Below are 27,594 nucleotides of genomic sequence, written 5' to 3' on the forward strand. Positions count from 1 at the left end.
GTGAGTTCATTGTCCAGCTAGAGCCTATTACCAATTGCATCTCTCTTAAAATGTTTTTTCAATTATGTACATAGTAATTCAATGGACACTCAATTTACAAATAAGAACTTGAATTGATTAAATAATGAAATACTGACATATTTTCATTAGTGAATTTTATATATAAACATCAGTACCCTCAAGCAAGAAAATAACGTTAGCTACAAAAGATCAAGATGATACTTTCTATACTTCAGTACATATTGTAGAGATAATAAAATATATGTAGTACCTTACTGTTTTAAATAGTAATAAATCAATCACATGCCAATCTAAATAAAAACCAAAATGAATCAATAAGAGGGACACACAGCAACTCATTTCACAAACTCATTCACTTTGTTGCGTTTTCTCAATTCCATGATCCCATTAGTTTCTGGCAAATCCTCCAGGGCTTCAAAGATTCCCTCAGAGTCCTCTCCAGAGGTGCTGTCCAAAGACTCAGTCTCATCGAGAAATGGTGATGTAAACACTTTGCTATTTATTGAATCACTGTCCTCTAATAACTCTTCCCCGTTCTCCAGGAAGGTCTGATCTTCACTCAGCTGTGCCTCTTTTGCAGCATCCTGGACATACCCTTCAAAATTCTTACAGATAGAAAGCATTTCCTCTAGGATGGGAAGAAAATGTTTAGATTAAAATTCTAAACAGGAATTTATTATTTAAACTAATAATATTTACAAAACTACAATTAAGTCTACGCTTACTCAATAGAGGTGTGTGTATGAGATGACAAGAGGCATAGATATAGCTGACAGCCAGACACTTTGCCCAGGACAGGATAATACAAAAGGGTATAATTGTAAGGGAATTGGAGGGAAAAGTGAAGGGGGTGGAACGTCAGAGGTATGGTAGTTTTTTTTTATATAGAGAAATGGTTCCATGGAACATGCCACCAGGGGTAGTGGTAGAGACATTGTGGTAGACATCAGGATTTTCTGAGTCTCTTAGATATGCACATGGATGAAAGAAAATTAAAGGATTATATGTGACAGAGGGTTAAATTGCACTTGGAGCATGTTAAAAGGTCAGCACATCATAGCCTGTACTGTTCTATGCCACAAGAGAAAACTTACTTTTTAAAATAATTTTGATTCAAAATCTCCTATTTTCTTCTCATTTTCAAAAAGGTTAAAGATATCTGATTACCACCACAATCCAAGAACAACAAATTACATTTGTGTAGCAACTTTAAGATTAAAATTCCCAAAGAATTTTACATGAGAATAATCAAGATTAATTTTCATACTTGTGAAACATAAAGGGAAGATGACAACATGCATAGTCAAAAAGATATGTTTTAAGGAATCAGAATCAGGTTTATTATCACTGACATACGTTAAGAAATTTGTTGCTTTCAGCAGCGTATAGTGCGATTCATAAAAGAACTACAAGTTACAAGTTGACTAAACTCATTGATGAAGGTAGAGCAGTAGATGTAGTGTATATGGATTTCAGCAAGGCATTTGACAAGGTACCCAAGAGAACATTGCTTTGTGGATCCAGAACTGGCTTGCCCACAGAAGGCAAAGAGTGGTTGTAGACGAGTCATATTCTGCATGGAGGTTGGTGACCAGTGGTGTGCCTCAGGGATCTGTTCTGGGACCCCTAGTCTTTGTGATTTTTATAAATGACCTGGATGAGGAAGTGGAGGGATGGTTTAGTAAATTTGCAGATGACACAAAGGTTGGAGTTGTTGTGGATAGTATGGAGGGTTGTCATAGAGGTTACAGCGGGACATTGATAGGATGCAAAATTGGGCTGAGAAGTGGCAGATGGAGTTCAACCCAGCTAAGTGTGAGGTGACTCATTTTGGTAGATCAAATATGATGACAGAATATAGTATTAATGGCAAGACTCTTGGCAGTGTGAAGGATCAGAAGAATCTTGGGGTCCGAGTCCATAGGACACTCAAAGCTACTGCACAGGTTGACTCTGTGGTTAAGAAAGCATACGGTGCATCGGTCTTCATCAATTGTGGGATTGAGTTTAGGAGCTGATAGGTAACGCTGCAGCTATATAGGACCCGGGTCAGACCCCATTTGGAGTACTGTGCTCAGTTCTGGTTGCCTCACTATAGGAAGGATGTGGAAAACACTGAAAGAGTGCAGAGGAGATTTACAAGGATGTTGTCTGGATTGGGGAGCATGCCTTATGAGAATAGGTTGAGTGAACTCGGCCTTTTCTCCATGGAGCAACGGAGGATGAGAGGTGACCTGATACAGATGATGAGAGGCATTGATTCTGTGGACAGTCAGAGGCTTTTTCCCAGGGCTGAAATGGCTAGCATGAAAGGGCACCATTTTAAGGTGCTTGGAAGTAGGTACAGAGATGTCAGGGTACATTTTTTTTTAAAATGCAGAGTGGTGAGTGCGTGGAATGGGCTGCCGGCAATGGTGGTGGAGTCGGATATGCTAGGGTCTTTTAAGAGACTCCTGGACAGGTACATGGAGCTCAGAAAAATAGAGGGTTATGGGTAACCCTAGGCAACTTCTAAGGTAAGGACATGTTTGGCACAGCTTTGTGGGCTGAAGGGCCTGTATTGTGCTGTAGGTTTTCTATGTTCTTTCTATGTTCTACAATAAAACACATATAAAGTGCCTATAAGAAGTATTCACCTACCTTGGAAGTTTTCAAGTTTTATTCTTTTACAACGTTGACTCAAAGTGGATTTAATTCGGCTTTTTTGACAATGATCAACAAAAAAAACCTCTTCCGTGTCAAAGTGAAAACAAATTTCTACAAATTGGTTGAAATTTATTATAATTATTAAACACAAAATAATTGATTGCATAATTACTCACCCCTTCAAGTCTGTATTTAGTAGATGCACCTTTGACAGCAATTACAACTTGAGTCTATGTAGATAGGTCTCTATCAGCTTTGCACATTTGGATACTACCATTTTCCCAATTCTTCTTTGCAAAACTGCTCAAGTTCTGTCAGATTACATGGGGATAGTGAATAAGCAGTCCTTTTCAAGTCCAGTCCTTTTCAACTCTCAATGGGAATGAGGTCTGGACCCTGACTTGCCACTCTAGGACATTAACTTTGTTGTTTTTAAGCCATTCATGTGTAGCTTTGACATTATGCTTAGAATCATTTTCTTGCAGCAAAACAAATCTTCTCCCATGATACAGTTCTTTTGCAGACTGCACAGATTTTCCTCCAGGATTTTCATGTATTTTGCTTCATGATCCTTCCAGGGCCTGCTGCAGTGAAGCATCCCCACAGCATGATGCAGCTACTACCAAGCTCACAGTAGAGATGGTGTGTTTTTGATGATTTGTGGTGTTTGGCATATGCCAAACATAGCATTTAGTGTGATGGCCAAAAAGCTCAGTTTTGGTTTCATGAGACAACAAAACCTTCTTCCGGCTGACTTCAAAGACTCCCACATGCCTTCTGGCAAGCTCTAGCTGAGATTTCATGAGAGGTTTTTTTTCAACAGTCGTTTTCTCTTTGCTACTTTCCCATAAAGCTGCAACTGGTGAAGCATCCGAGCAACAGTGGTATATACAGTCGCTTCCATCTCAGCCACTGAAGCTTCTAACTCCTCCAGAGTTGTCATAGGTCTCTTGGTGGTCTCCCTCACCAGTCCCCTCCTTGCACGGTCACTCAGTTTTTGAGGACGGCCTGCCCTAGGCAAATTTACTGCTGTGCCATATTCTTTCCATTTCTTGATTGCCAACTGTACTCCAAGGGATATTCAGTGACTTAGAAATTTTCTTGCATCCATCTCCTGACTTGTGATTTTCAATAATCTTTTTGCGGAGTTGCTTGGAGTGTTCTTTTGTCTTCATGGTGTAATTTTCGCCAGGATACTGACTCACGAGCAGTGGGACCTTCCAGATACAGGTGTACTTTTACTACAAAAAAATTAAACACCTTGACTGCACACAGGTGATCGCCATATAATTAATTGTGACTTCTAAAACCAATTGGTTGCACCAGTGATGATATGGTGTGTCATAGTAAAGGGGGTGGATACTTATGCAATCAATTATTTTGTTTTATATTTGCAATTAATTAAGATCACTTTGTAGAAATCTGTTTTCACAAAAGAGACTTTTTCTACTGATCAGTGTCAAGAAAAGCCAAATTAAATCCACTGTGATTCAGTGATGTAAAACAATAAAAACATGAAAACTTCCAGGGGAGGTGAATACTTTTTATAAGCATTGTATATAATTTAAAAAAGGCATGCAAAAAGACAGCAAGTATAGTGAGGTAGTGTTCACGGGTTGGTTCATTGTCCAGGTTAATCAGAGGAGGGGAAGCAAACACTACCACATTTATGCTAACAGCAGCAAACTTGAAACGATTTATTATCATCCCAAAAATTTACTATATATACACACAAACACACAACAATAATTTTACCATCAATATCAGGTTTCTGCTTCTCTTTTATCAGTTTTCTTATTTCCTGAAGCTGTATCGCAATTTCATTCTTCTGCCCAGAAGCAACAGCGTTGACACTGTAGTGAATTCAAAACCACAAAACCTACAGTTACATTTAAGCACGGTAAAATATAATTGCCTGCATATGTTGCTCAGAGTGAAGCCAAGGAGCAAATTATTCATTATCTTTATCAATAAAATTAAACACAAGAATCATAGATTATAGTGGTACAGGCTGGACCACAATTAAATACCTGCAGACAGTACTAACAGACAGTATCAAATTAACTGCATGTGAATGAGGTTGTGGTATTCACTTACTAGTTACTAACACTGTGCTAAACTTAGTAGGAATAAAAAAGCTGGCACATTCACAAGTAAATGCATTTTTAATGCCATTGCTCAGTCACCAACACACAACATCAAAGAACCACCTGGCCCTCAATATTAAATATTACATGCACTCCTTTATAACTCCACACACAAAATGCTAGAGGAACTCACCAGGACAGGTAGCATCTACGGAAGGAAATAAACAGGTAATATTTCAGAATCACTTACATTTATTCCTTCTTAACTTCTTGTTGGCGAGGTATTGTTTTAACATTTTCTGTCCAACTGTTAGTTTTCTCTCAATTATTTTCCCAATCTTTCTTTCCTTATTTTTATCATTAATTTATAATCCTGATTTTAATTCATGCATCCGCCAATCACTGACTCGAGAGCCTCACTTCTTTGCGTCCGTACTTTTATGCATAGTAGTATCAGAAGTAGCACAACATTTTAGTACAAAAATGATACCTGGACGCCAAGAGTTAAAATTTTGACCATAAGACCATAAGATTTAGGAGTGGAAGTAGGGCATTTGGCCCATTGAGTCTGCTCTGCCATTCAATCATAGGCTGATCCACTTCATCCAGTCATCCCCACTCCCCTGCTTTCACCCCATACTGTTTGATGCGCCGGCTAATCAAGAACCTATCTATTCCTTCCTTAAGTACACCCAGTGACTTGGCCTCCACAGCTGCTCGTGGCAACAAACTCCACAGATTTACCACCCCCTAACTGAAGTAATTTCTCCGCATCTCAGTTCTAAAAGGACGTCCTTCAATCCTGAAGTCGTGCCCTCTTGTCCTAGAAACCCCTACCATGGGAAATACCTTTGCCATATCTAATCTGTTCAGGCCTTTTAACATTTGGAATGTTTCTATGAGATCCCCACTCATTCTCCTGAACTCCAGGGAATACAGCCCAAGAGCTGCCAGACGTTCCTCATATGGTAACCCTCTCATTCCTGGAATCATTCTCATAAATCTTCTCAGATCCCTTTCCAATATCAGTATATCCTTTCTAAAATAAGGAGCCCAAAATTGCACACAATACTCCAAGTGTGGTCTCACGAGTGCCTTATAGAGCCTCAACATCACATCCCTGCTCTTATATTCTATACCTCTAGAAATGAATGCCAACATTGCATTTGCCTCCTTCACAACCAACTTAACCCAGAGGTTAACCTTCAGGGTAGCTTGCACAAGGACTCCCAAGTCCCTTTGCATCTCTGCATTTTGAATTCTCTCCCCATCTAAATAATAGTCTGCCTGTTTATTTCTTCCACCAAAGTGCATGACCATACACTTTCCAACATTGTATTTCATTTGCCACTTCTTTGCCCAGTCCCCTAAACTATCTCAGTCTCTCTGCAGCCTCTCTGTTTCCTCAAAAAACTAACTGTTCCTCCACCTATCTTTGTATCATCGGCAAATTTAGCCACAAATCCCTTAATACCATAGTCCAAATCACTGACATACATCGTAAAAAGTAACGGTCCCAATACCAACCCCTGTAGAACTCCACTGGTAACCGGCAGCCAGCCAGAATAAGATCCCTTTATTTTCGTTCTGTTTTCTGCCGACCAGCCAATGCTCCATCCATGCTAGTAACTTCCCTGTAATTCCATGGGCTCTTATCTTGCTTAGCAGCCTCATGTGTGGCACCTTGTCAAAGGCCTTCGGAAAATTCAAGTACACCACATCTAATTCATCTCCTTTGTTTACTCTGCTTGCAATTTCCTCAAGGAATTGCAGTAGGTTTGTCAGGCAGGATCTTCCTTTCTGGAAACCAACCTGGCTTTGGCCTATCTTGTCATGTGCCTCCAGATACACCGTAATCTCATCCCTAACAAGCAATTTCAACAACTTCCCAAACACTGATCTCAGGCTAACAGGTCTATAGTTTCCTTTCTGTTGCCTTCCACCCTTCTTAAATAGCAGAGTAACATTTGCAATTTTCCAGTCATCTGGTACAATGTCAGAATCTATCAATTCTTGAAAGATCATTTTTAACACCTCCACAATCTCTCCAGCTACTTCCTTCAGAACCCGAGGGTGCATTCCATCAGGTCCAGAAGATTTATCCACCCGCAGACCATTAAGCTTCCTGAGCACCTTCTCAGTCGTAATTTTCCCTGCACAAACCTCACTTCCCCGACACTCTTGAATATCCGGTATACTGCAGACATCTTCCACTGTGAAGACTGATGCAAAATACACATTCAATTCCTCTGCCATCTCTAATTATAATATCTCCAGCGTCATTTTGTATTGGTCCTATATCTACCCTCGACTCTCTTTTACTCTTCATATACTTAAAAAAAGCTTTTCATATCTTCTTTGATATTAGTCACCAGCTTCCTCTCATAATTCATCTTTTCCTTCTGAATGACCTTCTTAGTTTCCTTCTGCAAGTTTTTAAAAACTCCTCAATCCTCTATCTTCCCACTTGCTCTGGCTTCCTTGTATGCTCTCTCTTGTGCTTTTAGTTTGGCTCTGACTTCACTTATCAGCCACGGTAGTGTCCTTCTTCCCTTTGAAAATTTCTTCTTATTTGGAATATATCTCCCTCATTTTTCGCAGAAACTCCAGCCATTGCTGCCCTGTTGTCCCTTCTGCAAGCGTCCCTTTCCAGTCAACTTCAACCAGTTCCCTTCTCATGCTATTGTAATTTCCTTTATTCCACTGAAATACACACATTAGATTTTATTTTTTTCCCTCTCAAATTTCAAAATGAACTCGATTATATTGCGATCACTGTTCTCTAAGAGTTCCTTAACCTTAAGTCCTCTTATCACCTCCATATCATTGCACAACACCCAATCCAGCATAGCCAATCTCCTAGCGGACTCAACAACAAGCTGTTCTAAAAAGCCATGCCTTAGACATTCCACAAATTCTCTCTCTCGAGGTCCAGTACTGGCCTGGTTTTCCCAATCCACTTTCAAGTTAAAATCCCCAACAATTAACATGACATTGACTTTCTGATATGACTTTTCTATCTCCTGCTGTAATTTGCAAACCACATCCTGGCAGCTGTTTGGAAACCGGTCTACAACTGCCATTAGGATCCTTTTACCTTTGCCATTTTTTAACTCAACCCATACTCTTTTTTTTTCTTAGAATCCACAAAAGCTATATTTCTTGTAACTTCGATCACTAAGGTTTGATTAGGATATTAAATGGAAACTAATTTACAGATGCATTAGGAGGATTTAAGAACCTCCTAATTAGGCACAAAAATGAAAGAAAAATGGAGGGCTATGTAAGAGGGAAGTGTTCAATAGATATTAAGAGTAGGTTAAAAGATTGGCACATCATGGACAAAAGGCCTGTATTGTGCTGTAATTTTTGATGTTCTGTGATGCATAAATAGAAACAATTTCCACTGAGTGGTGATTGATATGCTGGGGGAGGAGGTGGTGGTGGTGGAGTGCACTGTTGTGCAGCAGTGGTTAGCATACCTCTATTACCCGGTTCAATTCCACCGCTGTCTATAAGGGGTTTGTACGTTCTCCCATGACCCCGTGGGTTTCTTCTGGGTGCTCCACTTTCCTGACACATTCGAAAGACCGGCAGGTTAGTAGGTTAATTGGATATTTTGGGGTAACTGGTGTCACGGGCTCGTTAGGCCACACTGAATCAATCAATACATAAACAAATATCAGAAAACCTGCATAAAAATGATGGTAGAAATTCTGGAATTCTTCCACCAAGGACAATTGATGCTAGCCAGTTTTAAAGCTAAAATTTTAAAAGCTAAAATCAAGTTTAAAATTGTTGTTAAGAAATGAATGATGAATCTATTGTACTAGGAGAGCAGGTGCTGTAGGAGATCAAGAAGTTAGGAACGGAAACAGGTATTTGTTTCACAGTTCCCTCTAAGAGGTGACACACAGTCAAATAAGTAACGGCAAGATGGCAACGCAACTGCTCGCAGTGGCTTCTACAGGGTCAACAGAAGGCACTATCGTTCTTCTTAAATGTACTTCCAATGATTGGAAGATACTGCTGTACATTAAGAACTTAAAAGTACTGCGGACTTACACCATCAGCGAGTTGCTCACTGGTGGAAATAATGAAGGAGCAGCGCAACGTGCTGCTGCCTGAGTTGATGGAGGCTTACAATGAATTTGTGAGTGGCTGTCATAGTCGCTTTTCTTGCGATCACAAGACCCCTTTGGACATTGTTAATCTAGTATGCTCTAAGTTTGATTCGCTGATTGATTGGATGAGAGCAGGGCTGGTTGGCGGGGGAGTTCCCTAGCCTCGGTGTCGCCTGCTTGCAGCTACCAGAGTGAGGAGATGAAGCCGTTGCACTTCACTGGGGGCAGTGTGGCACGGCGTCCAGAATGAAGACGTTACTGACCTCCCAGGGTTTTGCTCAGCAGAAGACAAGCTGTGTTGTGGTCGACTGCAGATTTTTTGGCAGCGTTCAATGGACTCAGGCCTCAAGTTGCAGGGCCACTTGCTTTTTAGCTGCTGGGGAAAAGACATCTGAGCCGTCGTGCTCTACTGGGGGCTGTGCAATGAAGTTGTGATCAACTGAAGATTTCAATTGGACTGAAGAGTCTGGACTATATACATAAATATTTGTCTGCTTGTATTTTTATTAATATTCTATATGTATATGTAAGGACTGGGTGTCTAAACTGTAGCGGGTGTTGGGGCCAGTTGAGAGATGATAACAGTGGGCTGGAGAGGTCTGGACTACATGAGTGGATATTCCGTGTCATTGTATTTTTACTAATATTCTACACATGTCTGTATATGAGTGGACTGGGTCTCTAAGCCGTGGTGTCGCCTAGCAGGCATCAGGGCCAGTCGAGAGATGATAGAGGTGGGCTGGAGAGGTCTGGACTATATACATTCATATTCTGCATTGTATTTTTACTAATATTTTATATGTGCTGTGGGTGTTGGGGCAGATCGACATATATCAATGGGGTGGGGTGGGGCTCTGTAACATATATATATATATATATATATATATACACACACACACACACATACATACATATTCCGCAGTGCTGTATTTTACTGGTATTCTACGTGGGTTTGTTGACTTGTATGTGCGAGGACTGGGCATCAAGCTACAGTCGTGGGTGGGGGAAGTGGGGCGGGGGCCTTCGGGACTTTCATTCTGTGAATATGTTTTTGAGTGTGACTATTGGTAAAGTGTTTATAGCACCTTGACCTTGGACTGATGCTGTGTCATTTGGCCATATTCATGAATATTCATGTATGGCTGAATGACAATTAAACTTGAATTGAATGGAATAATCAACCTCAGCAAGGAAGCAGCTACAGTAGTCAGTGAAGAGGATCAAAACAAGATTCAGTTCACAAGATCAAAGTAACACTTGGCACAAGAAGAATGAACAGAAACAACCATGACTTACCAACTGGTGAGCGGATCCAACTCTTTCACTAACGACTCCAGCATTTTCTCAGTCTGTGCCAAACGCACCTCCAGCTCAGAAAGCTGATTTTCTAGTACAAAGAAAGTATCTCATTACCTACATTGCTCTGAGTCCAAGTACTATTTTATAACTCTTGGAAACACTGTTGGAAACATTCTCATTTCAAGTCAGGCCAAGCACTGATGTTCAACTCTGAAGAAATGTGTACTATCTGGGTTAATGCTTTGGTGCAGTTTTGAAACAGTTCCAGTTCTCTTCCCCAAAAGTGTTAATTCTTAGAACATATGTTGCATACGATACAGGAGAATGCGGTTGAGAGGCAGAACAAATCAGCCATCATGGAATGGCACAGTAGACTCAATGGGCCTAATGTTCTAATTTTGATCTGTCTTATGTTCACTAACAAGAACAGCTTGCATTATCCATCCCAATTACCCTCCAAAGGCTTTTGACCTCAAACTTTGCAGTGCCAATTGTAAAGGTAATCCCAAACTGGGGGGGGGGGGGGGAATCTAACTGAAACCTATCAAATATTGAAAGGCCTAGAAAGTGTGAATGTAGAGAGGATTTTCTTATAGTGAGAGAGTCTAGAAGTAGAACCCACAGCCTCACAATAGAAGGAGTTGAGGAGGAACTTCTTGAGCCAGAGGGTGGCCATCAGGAAGAACGTACAGGAGCCTCAGGATTCACACCACCACGTTCAGGAACAGCTATTATCCCTCAACCATCAGATTCTTGAACCAGAGGGGATAACTTCACTCAAAGGCAATCATCCCATCACTGAACTGTGCCCACAACCTTTAGACTCACTTTCAAGGAGTCTAGAAAGTTTATACAAAGTTCAAAGTACTATACATTTATTATCAAAGTATATATACTTTATACAGCTTTGAGATTCATCTCCTAGCAGGCAGTTACAAAACAAAGAAACCCAAAAGAGCCCATTTAAAAAAAGATCAAACAACTGAGATACAGAAAGAGAAAAAAGAAAAATGATGCAAATAACATTCTGAACTGAAGTCCACAAAGAGTCAAGTCAAGTCACTTTTTATTGTCGTTTCAACCATAAACTGCTTGTACAGTACACAGTAAAAACAAAACAACGTTCCTCCAGGACCATGGTGCTACATGAAACAAATCAAAACTATACTGGACTATGTGAGACAACGCAAGGCTACACTAGACTATGTAAAACAACACAAAAATCTACACTAGACTACAGACCTACACAGGACCACATAAAGTGCACAGAACAATGCAGGGCAGCACAACAATTAATAATAAACAAGACCATAGGCACAGTAGAGGACAAATTTCAATATAATAATAAATGATGTAGATGTCAGTCTAGACTCTGAGTATTGAGGAGTCTGATGGCTTGGGGGAAGAAACTGTTGCACAGTCTGGTCATGAGAGCCCAAATGCTTCAGTACCTTTTCCCAGATGGCAGGAGAGAGAAGAGTTTGTATGAGGGGTGCATATGGTCCTTCACAATGCTGTTAGCTTGCGGGTGCAGTGTGTGGTGTTAATGTTTGTAATGGCAGGAAGAGAGTCCCCGATGATCTTCTCAGCTGACCAAGATTCAAGAGAGTCAAGATCCATAGCTCAGCACAGAGCAACATGCTGAACTGGCCTGTCCCTCACCTTAGGACCTGATACTCTGACGTTTTTAATCTGGCCCGGCACCTAAATCGACATCCAAACATAGGTTTCAGTGGCCTCAATATGTTCTGGCACCTAGACCCCACCATCATGATTCGGCCTGTATCCGACTTTTCCAATTTGACCCAGCGCTTAAATCTTCATCCAAACATTGGGTTCAGTCACCTCGATATGCTCTGGTGCCTGGACCTCGCCACCTCGATTCAGCCCATACCCAATCTTTCCAATTCCGCACAGCGCTGAAATCGCCACCCAAACAGCAGGTTCGCTCGCGTCGATATGTTTTGTAGCCTGGACTTGATTCAGCCTGTGCCCAACCTTTATGATTTGGCCCAGCACTTAAATCCTCATTCAAAACAATGGGTTCAATTGCTTCGGTACACTCTGGGGCCTTGACCCTGCAGGCTCAATTAAACTGTACCCAACCTTTCCAATTTGGCACAGTGCTTAAAGCAAACGAACCACAGATCTTCCTTGCACTCAGCCACATCGAATTGCCTCCAAGTCCAAAGGGAAGTTACAGACTATTGCTTGTGACTTGTCAGAAAAAGAGTGATAAACAAAGTACTTGTTTCGTTTGCCAGCAGCCAAAAGTCGCTGAGATTCATCAGCGGCATCTTAAACTGGATATATCAGATATTATTATTATTATATATTTTTAATTAAATTTTTAAGAGATTTACATAAAATGAATAGAATAATAGTGTAATGAAAATTAATATTAGCCCTCCCCCCTTCCCTTAACCCTTCCCTCCTTAACATCCCTGTCTAAAAAAGAAAAGAAAAAAGAAAAAAAAGAAGAAAAAAAGGATTGCCTGGATATCGGAGGATCCCCACAAGCTCCTTTGAGCTCCATGGAGTTCAAAATAACTTTAGTATATATCTTTATTTTTTTCCCCCAAATAACTAATAATTTTATCTTCAAAGGACCTATATATTTAGTCCTATCTTTTGTAGATAGGGGTGCCAAATTTTCAAAAATATATCATATTAATTTTTTAAATTATAAGTAATTTTTTCTAGTGGAATGCAGCTATATATTTCATTATTCCAATGGTCCATAGTTAAGTATGAATCTGATTTCCAAGTAACTGCAATAGCTTTTTTGGCTACTGCCAATGCAATTTTTAAAAAGTTTTTCTGATATTTATTCAATTTAGGTTTCGGTATTATCCCTTCAATATCGCCTAATAAAAATAATATTGGGCTATGTGGAAGTTGTATTCCAATAATTTGTTCCAGTAAAAATCTTAGATTTATCCAAAAAGGTTGAATTTTAAAACAAGACCAAGTAGAGTGTAAAAAGGTACCGATTTCTTGATTACATCGGAAACATTGGTCAGATAAATTTGGGTTTAATCTATTTATTTTTTGTGGTGTAATATATAATTGATGTAAAAAATTGTATTGTACTAATCTAAGTCGGACATTTATTGTATTTGTCATACTATCAAGACATAGTCTTGACCAATTTTTTTCATCAATTTTAATATTCAAGTCAGTTTCCCATTTTTGTCTTGACTTATGAATTCCTGGTTTAATTGTCTGTTTTTATATCAAATTATACATACAAGGCATAAATTTTTTAATTTTTCTTTTTTGAATTAAAGTTTCTATTTCATTAGGTTTTGGCATTAACATTGTTTGACCCAGTTTATCTCTTAAATAGGCCTTTAATTGAAAATAACAGGAAAGAGTGTTATTTGATATTTTACATTTATCCTTTAATTATCAAATGACATCAATATACCTCCTTCAAAACAGTCACCTATATATCTGATCCTTTTTTGAAACCAGTTATGTAAAAGTTGATTATCCATTGTAAAAGGAATAAGTCTATTTAGTATTAGGGTTCTCTTTGCTAATAAAGATTTCTTTATCTCATCATCCACATTTACCTTATTCCATAAATCAATCAAATGTTTTAATATAAGAGATTCTTTCTTTTCCCGTATCCATTTGGATTCCCATTTATATATAAAATCTTCTGGTATATTTTCTCCTATCTTATCTAGCTCTATTCTAATCCATGCCGGTTTTTCTTCATCAAAAAAAGAAGCAATAAATCTAAGTTGATTTGCTTTATAATAATTCTTAAAATTTGGGAGTTGTAACCCTCCTAGGTCAAATTTACATGTCAATTTTTCCAATGATATTCTTGACATCTTACCTTTCCAAAGAAACTTCCTCACACATTTATTCAACTCTTGAAAAAACTTCTGGGGCAGTTGTATTGGTAATGTTTGGAATAAATATTGTAATCTAGGAAATATATTCATTTTTACAGCATTAACTCTACCTACTGTTATTGGTAACATCATCCATTTATCAAGATCTTCTTGAATATTTTTCAATAATGGCAAATAATTTAATTTATATAAATTCTTTATATCATTATCGACTCCTATACCTAAATATTTTATACCATTTGTCGGCCATCTAAATTGAGTTACTAATCGACATTGACTTTAGTAAGGGGTAAAATTTCACTTTTATCCCAGTTTACTTTATACCCTGATATTTTCCCATATTCTTCCAATCTAAAAGATAATTTATGCAACGAATGCAATGGGTTTGTTAAATAAATCAGAACATCATCAGCAAATAAATTAATCTTATATTCCTCCTGGTTAACTCTGAAGCCCACAATATCTGGATCGGTTCTAATTAATTCAGCTAATGGTTCTATCGCCAATACAAATAGGACAGGTGATAATGGACAGCCTTGTCTAGATGACCTTGTTAACTGGAATGATGTTGAAATTTGACCATTTGTCACTACTTTAGATTTGGGACTAGTATTTAAGGTTTTAATCCATTTTATAAAAGATTTTCCTAACCCATATTTTTCCAATACCTTAAATAAAAAGTCCCATTCCAATCTATCAAATGCTTTTTCTGCATCCAAAGCAACTGCCACACTCATTTCCTCCTTCTTTTGTGCCAGATGAATTATGCTAAGTAACCGAGATACATTATCCGCCGATTGTCAATTTTTAATAAAGCCTGTTTGATCCATATGTATTAATTTTGGTAAATATTTAGATAGTCTATTAGATAAAATTTTTGCTATTATTTTATAATCCGTATTCAACGAAGAGATAGGTCTATATGATGTTGGTTTTAAAGGATCTCTATCTTTTTTTGGCAATACTATTAGGATCGCTGTCGAAAAAGATTGTGGAAGTTTATGTGTTCTTTCTGCTTGATATATTAACTCCATAAAGGGAGGAATTAATAAATCTTTAAATTTTTTATAAAATTCAGGCGGAAAACCGTCTTCTCCTGGAGATTTATTACTCTGAAGTGATCCTAAAGCTTCTTCAACCTCTTTTAATGTAAAGGGCATATCTAATCCTTTCTGTCCTTCTGAATTCAATTTTGGAAGAGTTATTTGTGATAAAAAAAATTCTATCTCAGCAATTTCATTTTGTGATTCTGATTGATATAATACGGAGTAATTTTTTAAAAAAGTTTCATTAATTTCTAAAGATTTATAAGTAATTTTATTTGCACTTGTTCTGATTGCATTTATTTTTTTGGAAGTCTGCTCTGTTTTCAACTGCCAAGCAAGAATCTTGTGTGATCTTTCACCTAATTCGTAATATCTCTGTTTAGTTCTCATAATTACTTTTTCTGTTCGATATGTCTTAAGTGTATTATATTGTAACTTCTTATTGACAAGTTGTCTTCATTTTTCTTCTGTCATATATCTTTGGGATTCTTTTTCTAATTTTGTAATTTCTTTTTCTAATTGATTTATTTCTACCATATATTCCTTCTTAATTTTAGAAGTATAACATTATCTGACCCCTCAAATATGCTTTCATTGCATCCCATAATATAAATTTATCATCAACTGAATATGAGTTTGTATCCAAAAAAAATTGGATCTGTTTTTTCATAAAATCACAAAAATCTTGACATTTTAATAAAATTGAATTAAACCTCCATCTGTAAATCAATTCCTCCTTATCCATCATTATCATTGTCATTATCAAAGGGGAATGATCTGACAATATTCTTGCTTTATATTCCACACTTTTCACTCTATCCTGAATATTCACTGATAATAGGAAAAAAATCAATCCTTGAATGTTTTATGTCTATTTGAATAAAATGAATAATCTCTTTCTCTTGGATTAATTCTTCTCCATATATCAATCAAATTTAAGTCTTTCATCAATGATAAAGTTAGCTTTATTACTTTTGATTTTGTAACAGCCTTAGTTGATCTATCTAGAACTGGGTCTAAACAAAAGTTAAAATCTTCACCTATTAATATTTTATCATGTGCGTCGGCCAAATTCAAAATAGCTTCTTGTATGAATTTTGCATCATTTTCATTTGGTGCATAAATGTTCGTAAGAGTCCATAATTCCGAAAAGATTTGACAACGTATAATCACATATCTCCCACAGAATCAATTAGTACATTTTGTATTTTAATTGATAAGGTTTTATTAACCAAAATTGCAACTCTCCTTGACTTTGAATTAAATGAAGCTGCAATAACACTTCCAACCCAATCTCTCTTTAATTTCTGATGTTCTGTCTCTGTTAAATGTGTTTCCTGCAAAAAAGCTATATCTCCTTTCATTTTCTTAATATATGTTAAAACTCTTTTTCTTTTCACAGGTCCATTAAGCCCATTAACATTAAAACTTAAAAAATTGAGTAAATTAGTCATTCATAATATCTTGGGGAATCTCTTTAAAATTCTCCATGTTGCTATGTGTCTCCCCCCCCCCCCCCCACAATCATCCAGGCAAAAAAAGAAAAATAGAAGAAAGATAGATAGTAAATTAAAAAAACAAAATACCCCCCCACTAATGTTGTGAATGAATAGAAACACAACATTACCCCCCTCCGTTTTACGGGTCATGGCAATCACCATGATTACACACGTGAATCCCGCAGCAATCGATCAGAAGCTCCTCCAGCTCCCTCGTAACAAATATATATATATAAGTGAAGAAGAAAAATATATCTCTACTACCAATTAATATTTCTCAATTTTTTTTATCTTGTTCCCCTTCTATCATATACTTAAAGTATGATTGTATATCCTTCTACTCATAAATGTCCATCAAATCCGATCCCTATGTCAGTCTTCATCTTTAACCCATTTCATTTCCATAATTCTTTACCGCATCTCGCGAATATTAGGAAGTTCTTGTACAAACTCCTCCGCTTTCTGATGATCAGTAAAAAATCTTCTTTCTTCGTCATCCAAAAAAATTATCAGTGTTGCTGGGTAACTCAATATAAATTTATAACCCTTTTCCCATAAGATGTTTTTCACTGAATTAAATTCCTTCCGCCTCTTCAAAAGGTCGTAACTTATATCAGGATAAAAAAGAACTCTTTTCCCTTCTATCATCAATGGCCCATTTCTCTTTCTGGCACCTCGAGCAGCTGCCTTCAAGATCTTTTCTTTATCTTGATATCTTAAACACTTTATCAAGATTGATCGTGGATTTTGATCTTGTTGGGGCTTTGGTCTTAAAGCTTTATGAGCCCTTTCAATTTCAATTAACTGACTTCCCTCTTCCATTTCCAAGATTTCCGGGATCCATTTTTGAAAGAATTTTATTGAATCTTCTCCCTCTATACCTTCTTTGAGACCAATAATCTTAATATTGTTTCGTCTGCTGAAATTTTCAAGCACGTCTACTTTTTCCAACAACCGTTTTCTTTCTGATGTCCAGGCAAGGATATTATCTTTCATCTTGTCCATTCTTTCAGTGTTGTCTCCCATTTTTTTCTTCCAACTTTTTAACTTTCTTATCCATTTTCTTGCTTTTCCACCACCTTATCAAGCGCAATCTTCACATTTCTGATATCTGTTTTTATTACTTTTAATTCATGCATTATTTGTATCAGGGCTTTTCTTATGTCTCCAAAAAGTTTTCCACCTTCAATTTCTTCCTGTTCTTGTTCTTCTTCATTTATTTCTTCATCTGTGTTTTCCAGAGAGTCTGATTCTACTTCCGATTCACCTTCATTTTCACTTCCAGTCGCAGTTGGAACTTGTAGTTTTGTTTGTACCTGTTTGTGCATAGTCGTTTCTTCACGCATGCGCAGCTCCCGTTGTTTCTTCTTAGAGACCGTTGATGTTGCCGCAGCCTCCTGCCCTGCACCATCGGAGGGGGCATGTACTTCGCCAGGAAGAGATCCAACTTGAGTACGAGGCTCCGCCAAAAACAGCCGGGCCTCTTTCCCCGCCAACTCGCGCTGTCTTCAAAGTAGTAATTCTCCTCTATTTCTGTTTAGGAGGCATATCTAAAGATAGTCCTGAATTGTTTATAAGTATTTTCTAGAAGGTATTTATTAACTCTTCTTCACTTAAACTTTGTTTTATTGGTTTTTACGGGAGAGCTGGATTTCCACGTCTCGATCCTACATCATCATGTGACGTCCCCTATTATTATTTATTTCTTTTTGTATTTACGGTTTACTGTCTTTTACACATTGGTAGTTTGCCCGTCCTGTTGGGTGCAGTCTTTCATTGATTCTATTGTGTTTCTTGTACTTATTGTGAATGCAAAATGATGAATCTCAGGGCTGTATATGGTGACATGTGTACTTTGAACTTTAGGTGAATCTGTGGAATTCTTCACCAAAGAGGCTGTGGACCAAGTCATTGAGTATATTTAAAGTGGTGACTGATAGGTTACAGGAATAAAGGCAGGGTAATGGGGGTTGAAAGGGATAATAAATCAGCCGTGATGGAATGGTATAGTAGACTCAGTGGGTCAAATGGCCTAATTCTGCTCCAATGTTTTATGGTCTAATGTGGAGCAGGGGAATACAGGAGATACAAAGGTCCACCCCCCCCCCCCCCCTAACCACTTTGCAATATCCAATAATTCTGCCTGGGATGTATACATATATTTCTAGAGGTATAATTCATTTATTTAATACACACCTTCAAAAGCAATCATTTAAAATCCAGCACATACCACTGCTTCCACAGTGGCAGTAAACAGCTTCCAACCTGATGGCATGAACATCAATTTCTCCAAGTTCGAGTAATTTTCCTGCTTCCCCTTCCTTCTTCAATTTCCCACTCTGGCTCCCCTCTTACCTCTTCTCTCCCAACCTGCCTATCACCTCTCCCTGGTGCCCCTCGTCCTTCCCTTTCTCTAATGGTCCACTCTCCTCTCCCATCATATTCCTTCTTCTCCAGCCATTAACCTTTTCCACTTAACAGCTCCCAGTTTCTTACTTCATCCCCTCCTCCCCAAAAGCCTTATTCTGCCTCCTTCCCCCTTCTTTTCCTGTCCCGAAGAAGGGTCTTGGCCCGAAAAGTTCACTGCTTATTCAATTCTATACATGATGCCTGACCTATTGAGTTCCTCCAGCATTTCATGTGTGTTGCTTTGTGTTTATGATTAAATAGAAAGTTTCATGTTCCTACTCCAGTGACTATGACAAAAATGATATACATTAACAATCTGGAAGAAGGGACCGAGTGCAGTGTATCTAAGTTTGCTTGTATCTAAATTCAGTGGAAAAACAAATTGTGCAGAAGGTACGGAGAGTCTGCAGAGAGATGTGGATAGGTTAAGTGAGTGGGCAAGGGTCTGGCAGATGGAATACAACGTTGGTAAATGCGAGGTCATCCACTTTGGAAGGAAAAATGAAAGAGCAGATTATTATTTAAATGGTAAAAAATTGCAGTATGCTGCTGTGCAGCGGGACTTGGGAGTGCTTGTGCATGAATCACAAGAAGTTAATTTGCAGGTGCAGCAGGCAGGAAGGCAAATGGAATGTTGGCCTTCATTGCGAGAGGGATTAAATTTAAGAGCAGGGAGGTTATGCTGCAACTGTACAGGGGTCTGGTGAGGCCACACCTGGAGTACTGTGTGCAGTTCTGATCTCCTTGCTTGAGAAAGGACATACTGGCTTTGCAGAGGAGGTTCACCCGGTTGATTCCAGAGATGAGGGGGGTTAGACTGTGAGGAGAGATTGAGTCGTCTGGGACTGTACTCGCTGGAATTCAGAAGAATAAGGGGAGATCTTATAGAAACATATAAAATTATTCAAGGGATAGATAAGATAGAGGCAGGAAAGTTGTTTCCACTGGTAGGTGAGACTATAACTAGGGAACATAGGCTCAAGATTCAGGGGAGTAGATTTAGAATGGAGATGAGGAGGAACTGCTTTTCCCAGAGAGTGGTGAATGTGTGGAATTCTCTGCCCAATGAAGCAGTGTAGGCTACCTCAGCAAATATATTTAAGACAAGGTTAGATAGACTTTTGCATAGTGGGGGAATTAAAGGTTAAGGGGAAAAGGCAGGTAGGTGGAGATGAGTCCATGGCCAGATCGGCCGTGATCTTATTGCATGGCAGAGCAGGCTCGACGGGCCAGATGGCCGACTCCTGCTCCTATTTCTTAGGGTCTTATATCCAAGTCAGGGCAACATGTGATTTGGAGAATTTGGGTGGTGATTGTGCATTTGCAATTATTATTTATCACAACCTCTCTAAAATTCTCAACTTTGATTATCCACTACTCAATATAAAATTAGCAGCATCAATAACTTAGACAGGTACCTGTATTTTTCTTTTTAACTTCAACCTCTTTCTTTTTTTCATTATTTAATTTTTCATTCTCTTTGAACTTTACCTAAAAATGCAGAGGGAAAAAAACAGCACAAACAGTAGTTGATAGTAGTTCTAAGAAAATCTTTCAAAAACTAGAGCAATAGATGTTTGATTATCATAAGCAGTAAATTCTAAATTCCATTATCTGTAAAATATGGGCTGATCATCAAAGATTCAGATTTATTTATCACAGGTACATCAAAACATACAGTGAAATGACGAAAGCATGTATCCTTGCTGATAACCAAGTGTAACACCGTTACATGAGATCTCAAGCGAAGGTTCATAGACGTAGACTCAGAAGACCCAATGCATGCTTTGAAGTGGAATCCCCCTGGTGTCCAGGTCAACCTCTATTTCTCAAGTAATATCACTAGAAAATGATAAACTGATCCTCCACTTCATTACTATGTCTAGCCTAGCTACATGCAACCACACTTCAATAAATAATTACCACACACTGAAATTCTGAAGATGTGCAAATTAATATATCAATAGTGAGATTTTCCTTCTTTTAACAGTGTGGATTACTTTATTTGAAAACTACAGTATTTTCAATGTCTAGTACAGGAAATTAAACAATACCAATCAGAAGCATTCATAGGCTAAAAGGTAAAAATGTTACGTGTTCATCTTTGAATCCTCTCTGTACTACAGCAAAATTTTAAACCTTTTCAGGATCAATATCTCTACAGAAAGTAGGCATTCTCTGATAGGCACTGTAGTGTGGTGGTTAGCATAACCCATTACAGCACCCGCATTTGCATCTTATTTTTAATTCCTGCAGATGTCTGCAAGGAATTTGTACGTTGTACCTGTGACCACATGGGTTTCCTCCAGTTGCTGCCATTTCCTCCCACAGTACAAAGACATACGGGTTAGGGTTAGTAAGTTGTGGGTTTGCAATATTGGCACCAGTTGCATGGCAACTCTTGCGTGCTTCCCCCACCCAGCACAATCCTCGGAATGTGTTGGTTATTGACGCATAACAATGCATTTTGCTGAATACTTCAATGTACGTGTGAAAAATAAAATTAATTTTTATGCATTTTTACACCACTATAGATATATTTGAGATGTGGTTATAAGACTAGGCCAGATACTTTAAGAAGTCGTAAAGAGCATTTTTAGCACACTGGCCTTCACAAATCAATGCATTGCGTACAGGATTGGGATGTTATACTGAAGTTGTACAAGATGTTGGTGAGGCCTAAATTGGAGTATTATGTGCAGTTCTGGTCACCTACCTACAGGAAAGATACTAAAAGAGTGAAAGAGTGCAGAGAAAATTTACAAGAATGTTGTTGGACTTAGGGACCTGAATTATAAGGAAATGTTGAATATGTTAAGACCTTATTGCTTACAGTGTAGGAGAATAGGGGGAGATTTGATAAAGATATACAAAATTGTGAGGGGTATAGATAGGGTAAATGTAATCAACCTTTCTCCACTGAGGTTAGGTGAAACTAGAACTAGAGATTATGGGTTAAGAGTGAAAGGTAAAATGTTTAAGGGGAAAATAAGGGGGATTTATGTAATTGAGTAATTCTGCATTAAGACACTGCTATCAATCTTGGTGATAATGAAACCAGTCATTAAATTATTTCACTCACGTCCTTCAGGAATCTGCAGTTTCCACCCAGTCGGACTTACAAGTGGCTTCATACCCACTGTAAGGTGGCTGATTTTTTAAAAATGTTTTCTGAACTGACCTGGCAAAGGACTGAGTTCAAAGGCATTTAGATACAACCAGCCAGCAATGGCCTCTTAAGGAATGAATAAAAAACAACACCTTGACAAATTTTAAACATAAGAGATTCTGTAAATGCTGGAAATCCAGACCAACACACATAAAATGCTAGAGGAACTTAGCAGGTCAGCCAGTATTCATGGAAAGAAATAAAGAGTTGACATTTTAGGCTGAGACCCTTCGTCAGGACCTGAAATGTCAGCTCTTCATTCCTTTCTACAGATGCTGCCTGACCTGCTGAGTTTCTCCAGCATTCTGGGTGTGCTATCTTGGCAAATTCAGTGTCAAAGTTTCCAGTCTTGTGTACTATTAGCACACTTACCTGCATGAGTTTGTAAACAGCGTACGCACCTATGCTTATTGCGTAAAGTGGCAATAACTGGAAAATGAAGCCTTTGTTTCTGCCTCGAGCCATGTCAGCATTTAATTCTTTCTGATTTCTCATATGCTGCATCCTGAGATTAGGTTGTCCTTTGGGACCAGTTGATTCAGAATTTGTGTGCAATGGGTGGCCTCTTCCAGAACCTGTATTGTCGATCAAATGAAGAGATTTTTAATAAAACAAATTCAGTCACCATTACACAATACTCCATACTCTTAATGATACCAAACACAGAACAAGCCAAACTCAGCCATACAAAGCACGCAATAACTATTTAAAACACAAAAGAGAGAGTGAACGTGATAAGGATCTCTCCTGTACCCTAGGACGAGAGGGTACAGCCTCAGATACAACGATGACCCTTTAGAACAGAAATGAGGAGGAATTTCTTTAGCCAGAAAATAGTGAATCTGTGGACTTCATTGGCATAGACAACTGTGCAGGCCAAGTCATTGCGTATATTTAAAGTGGAGCTTAATAGGTTTCAATAAGTAAGTGCACCAAAGGTTAAGGGGAGAAGGCAGGAGAATGGGTTTGAGAGAGGTAATAAATCAGCCGTGATCGGAAGGCAGAGTACACTTAATGGGCTGAAGGGCCTAGCTCTGCTACTATGCCTTACAGTTATACAGAGGAAAATATGCCACTCTTAAAATTCTAATACTTTATTGTAAAAAAAAAGCAAAAACTGAGATTTCATTGAAACAAAGGGTGTTTTAGCCTCCAAAGTATCCAAGACATCTTTGACAGGCAGTGCCTCAGAAAGGTGGTGTCCATTACTAAATACCCCCATCACCCAGGACATACCCTCTTCTCATTGTTACCATCAGGAAGGAGGTACAGAAGCCTCCAGAAGGATGAAGAATTAAATTTATTTTTGCCCCTTCTAGAACCACTCTACAACAGAGGCCATAGCATGTCATTCACCAGCCCTGACACACCCAGAAAACAAGGACACTTACGTCAGAATGCTGTTCCTGGATTTCAGTTTGGCATTCAATAGGCTGAGTGGCCTAAATCTGTTCCTATGTCTTATGGTCTTATTCAACACCACTGACCCATGGACCTTGGTGAATAAACTCCTACTCCTCAGTCTCAATACACCACTGTGCATCTGGGTCTTGAACCTCCTAAAGAACAGACCTCAGATACTGCTCCTCCCTCCCCATCATCCTCAAGTCAGGGGCGCCCCCCCAGAGCTGTGTGCTGAGCCCATTCCTGTACACTCTGCTCACACAGTACTGCAGAGCCAAACATCTGAGTAATCATATTGTCAAGTTCACTGATGACACGACATAGTGGGGCTCATCAACAATTATGAGATGACCCAGAGAAGGTGGAAGAGCTTGAGGCCAGGTGCCAGACAAATAATCTTTTATTCAAAGTCAACAAGGGAGAAGATTATCAGTAGAACTTGCAACGCTCACACCCATTTACATCGGTGGCACAACAGTGGAAACTGCGAGCAGTATCAGACTCCTGCACATCCTGCACAACCTCACTGTTCCAAAGCACATTCTATACAAGCAGAAAATCTCATCAATGCCTCTACTTTCTGTGGAGACTGAAGAGAGCCGGACTATGCACGTCAAAATTCACAACATTCTACAGATGTTGCAGTAGAGAGCATCCTAGTAATCTGCATGATTGCATGGTACAGAAACTGCACTTTGACAGACAGGAAGACTCTATAATGGGCAGTCAAAACTCCCCAGCACCAACCCACCTACACATTCCTGAAAGGTGCCAGAAAAGAGGCAGTAATATTATCTACCCTGCTCATGGACTGTTTGTCCCAATCCAATCAGGGAGAAGGCTACATAGCATCCACTCAAAAATAGTTATTTTCCCTATGCAGCAAGTCTGATCAACAACTCTACCCACTAACCCACCCTTCCACATCCCAATCACCACAACTTTATCATTTCCTGTCAGTCACCTTATGCACAAACGCTCCTGTGCCTAATGTCACTTTATGGACATACAATCAATGTATATAAGCTATCATACGTATATATATTTATTGTGTCTTTTTTCTTGTGTTCTTTATCTTTTTGTGTTTTTTTCTTGTGCTGCATCAGATCCAGAGTAACAATGAACACTAAGTAATCTTGAATCTTCTGTGGTTATGCAAAATAGGAAATGCAAAAGCAAAGCTAACAGCATAACCTATATTAACACTGAAAAAGAAAATGGACAAATGCTTTAAAGAGAAAACTTTAACAGGGTTGGGGACAAGGCAGAAAATTTTGATTAAGAGAACAGAATTTCAGAGGATGACTGAATTTCAAGTAAGTCCACCTCAAGGTTAAACAAATCTGAAATGAGCAGATCTCTGTGGATTCCCGTGTAACACTTGCACCTATACTATTGCCCAAATCAGAGGTTAGCGTTTGGATCATATCACATCTGGGAAGATACATCAATGGCATACTTCATGAAGTACATATTTTCCCCATTATGCTTGGTATCTAATCACAGAGGTCCCCAACCACTGGGCCGCAAATCATGTGCTACCAGGCGCGAGGAAACAATATGATTTGGCCATATGAAACAATATGAGTCAGCTGCACCTTTCCTCATTCCCTGTCACGCCCACTGTTGAATTTGAACGCACGCGAGGTCATTACGCACGCTAAGTCATTACCCACACGAGGTCATCAGTCGGCTAAATGCAGATACCCTCATGCCAGGGATCACCGGTTGGCCTCGGGTAAACCGCTGGCTGGTGCAACCGGCAAGAAGTGCCGTTGCAACTGGCCCGGAGCGCGGACAGATGGGCACACCTTTTAGCACACCGAATGTTCAGGGGAACCCGATGCTAAAATATTCGCAGACGACCTAATTCGGGCTCAGGGTTTCATAAGTAGCAGAACAGCTACCTCGCTGCGATCTACTGAAAGTCAACCCTCAAGCCAAACTTTTGTTGGCCGATAGATCCTACCTACCCCACGGGGGGGGGGGGGGGGGCGCCCTGTCGCGCTCCTTGCTCAGTCGGTCACTCTCTCCGGACTGTGACCGCCGAGGCCTCGGTACGGGGACCTCTGGCCCTTACCATATCCTCTCACTGGTGTGTTGCAATGATTTTATATGTTCACACGAGGAAAGTATGCACTATGTGCATAATAAACAAACGTTACTTAAAATGTTATTATGCTATTTACTTATAAGTGAGTTATAATTGACTTATCCCTATATTCATGCGAGTAAGATATGCACTGTGTGTTTAATATTAAATTTGTTAGATAAACCCTTTTAGAAACAAAATTGAGTGTATTAGCCAATTATAAGTGACTTATAGTTGACTTATTACCTATATTCCGGTCATGATTAACACCCTACCCCCCCAACCCCGCCCCCGTCGGCTGGTCTGCAAGAATATTGTCAATATTAAACCAGTCCGCGGTGCAAAAAGGTCGATGCCCCTGCCTAATCACATTTATTAACACAAGTTACCTTGAGCCATAGTGCAGCCTACAACAGTTATAAAAATCTAAATTTGGAAGATATACACAAAAAGCTGGAGGAAGCTCAGCACATGTGAGGCAGCATCTATGCATGCTGTATTCATAGTTGTTATCACTCTGAACCAGTGGAATGACAGCCTGGTTAGCCAGGAGTTGTACCATCAATTTGCATGTTGCTCAGGGATTTGGACTACACGTTTTTTCTCTTCTGTAACCATGTGTTCCCTCTCCATTTTGAATGTAAGCAATGCACCTTGGCCCCAGAGGAAAGCTGTCTCATTCGAGTATGGTTTGAATGATAATTAAACTTGATTTGAATTGATTGATTTGACGGTATGCTTTGATGTGGATGGGAGAAATTAAGCCAATCGTTACATCTTTCATCCTTACAACTTTACTGGAATATGTGCTTGAGTTAACTCTCAACTCACCAAACACTGCTACTTGAACTTTAGCCAGAGGAAATGAGGCTAAAGAGGAATAAAATGTACCTTTGGTGGAGAAAAGGAGTAAGCTAGTGAAGAGAAAATAGGCCACACAACTAAAAAAAACAGCAGGCATAGTGAGAAGACACTTACACAGTTTCAGAACATGCAGAGTTCCAGTGAAGCTATCAACAAACTTAAAAACTGCTAAAATACACAGCAGACGACCATAAACATACACTCAGCAGCCTCCTGAACCTAGTAAAGTGGCCACTGAGTGTATGTCCATCCACTTCAAAGATGCCCCTCTGCACACCAATGTCAGTTTGAACCAGTCAGGCCACTTTGACCTCTCTCGTTAACAAGTCGTTTTCATCCACAGAACTGCCGCTCACTGGCAGTTTTAAATTTGTTTTTGCACCATTCTCTATAAACTCCCTACACCCTGGGGTATCGTGCACACCTATTCAAGTACTGCACCCACCCCCTCCCCGGGTCAGATCTTCCCGACATCAAGGCCCCGCCCCTCCACGGCGCTCCTACCTGGGTTCCGGGGCCCCGTTCCCGACAACCGCGCCGCCGTCTCCTTCCCTCCGCCCGACCCAAGCAATATCCTCGGCACCACCACAAACGCACAGACGAAGAGGCACACGGCCAGCGCCGTCTGCTGCGCCAACGTCATTTCGCTGAGGAGGCCCGAGTCACGCCCCGGCCTAGCGTGGGGAGAGCCCGCCGGCCACGGCTGCTCGATCAGCACCAGCGCCTCTCGGTTGCCGCCCGCTCTACGGAAGGCGAGACGCCTCTCCCGTACCCACTGCTCGAAGCGCGAACGGTGAATACACCTGAATGGAGTAATCGTGCTTCGTTAATTCAGCAAGTCAGGCAGTATTCATGTGGGCTGATAAACAGTCGACGTTTCGGTTAGGAGCCTTCATCAGGACATGTTATTTAGCTTTAGATGAAGCGTCTCAGTCCAAACGCCAACTGCTTATTCCCTTTCTTAAGCTGCTGTCTGACTTGCTGAGTTCCTCCAGCATTTTGTGCGTGTTGCTCAAGATTTACAGCATTTGCAGAATCTCTCGTGTCTCTTGACTTGTTTACTCG

The 27,594-nt window shown here is 39.5% G+C and overlaps 1 protein-coding gene across 1 annotated transcript; it reads right to left on the reverse strand.

Annotated features, from left to right (window-relative positions):
• Positions 1-140: 140 nt before the first annotated feature.
• On the reverse strand, positions 141-27,594 carry LOC140734637 (uncharacterized). The gene is made up of 6 exons (XM_073058878.1): positions 27,034-27,594; positions 22,542-22,744; positions 20,419-20,491; positions 10,175-10,265; positions 4,423-4,520; positions 141-649 (listed from the first exon to the last, which is right to left on the reverse strand). Exons 1-6 carry the CDS (start codon positions 27,170-27,172, stop codon positions 357-359), a joined length of 897 nt encoding a protein of 298 aa, XP_072914979.1. The 5' UTR covers positions 27,173-27,594; the 3' UTR covers positions 141-356.

The sequence above is a fragment of the Hemitrygon akajei genome, chromosome 10 (genome assembly GCF_048418815.1).
Source record: "Hemitrygon akajei chromosome 10, sHemAka1.3, whole genome shotgun sequence".
NCBI classification, from domain to species: domain Eukaryota; kingdom Metazoa; phylum Chordata; class Chondrichthyes; order Myliobatiformes; family Dasyatidae; genus Hemitrygon; species Hemitrygon akajei.

Bases quoted from the DNA above. Each gene is read 5' to 3' on its own strand.
- LOC140734637 (XM_073058878.1), bottom strand. From the start codon at position 27,172: ATGACGTTGGCGCAGCAGACGGCGCTGGCCGTGTGCCTCTTCGTCTGT. The intron at 22,745-27,033 runs GTAGGAGCGCCG...TCGACAATACAG, and splicing joins AACGGGGCCCCGGAACCCAG to GTTCTGGAAGAGGCCACCCA. The intron at 20,492-22,541 runs GTAAGTGTGCTA...CTGCATTTTTAG, and splicing joins CTGTTTACAAACTCATGCAG to GTAAAGTTCAAAGAGAATGA.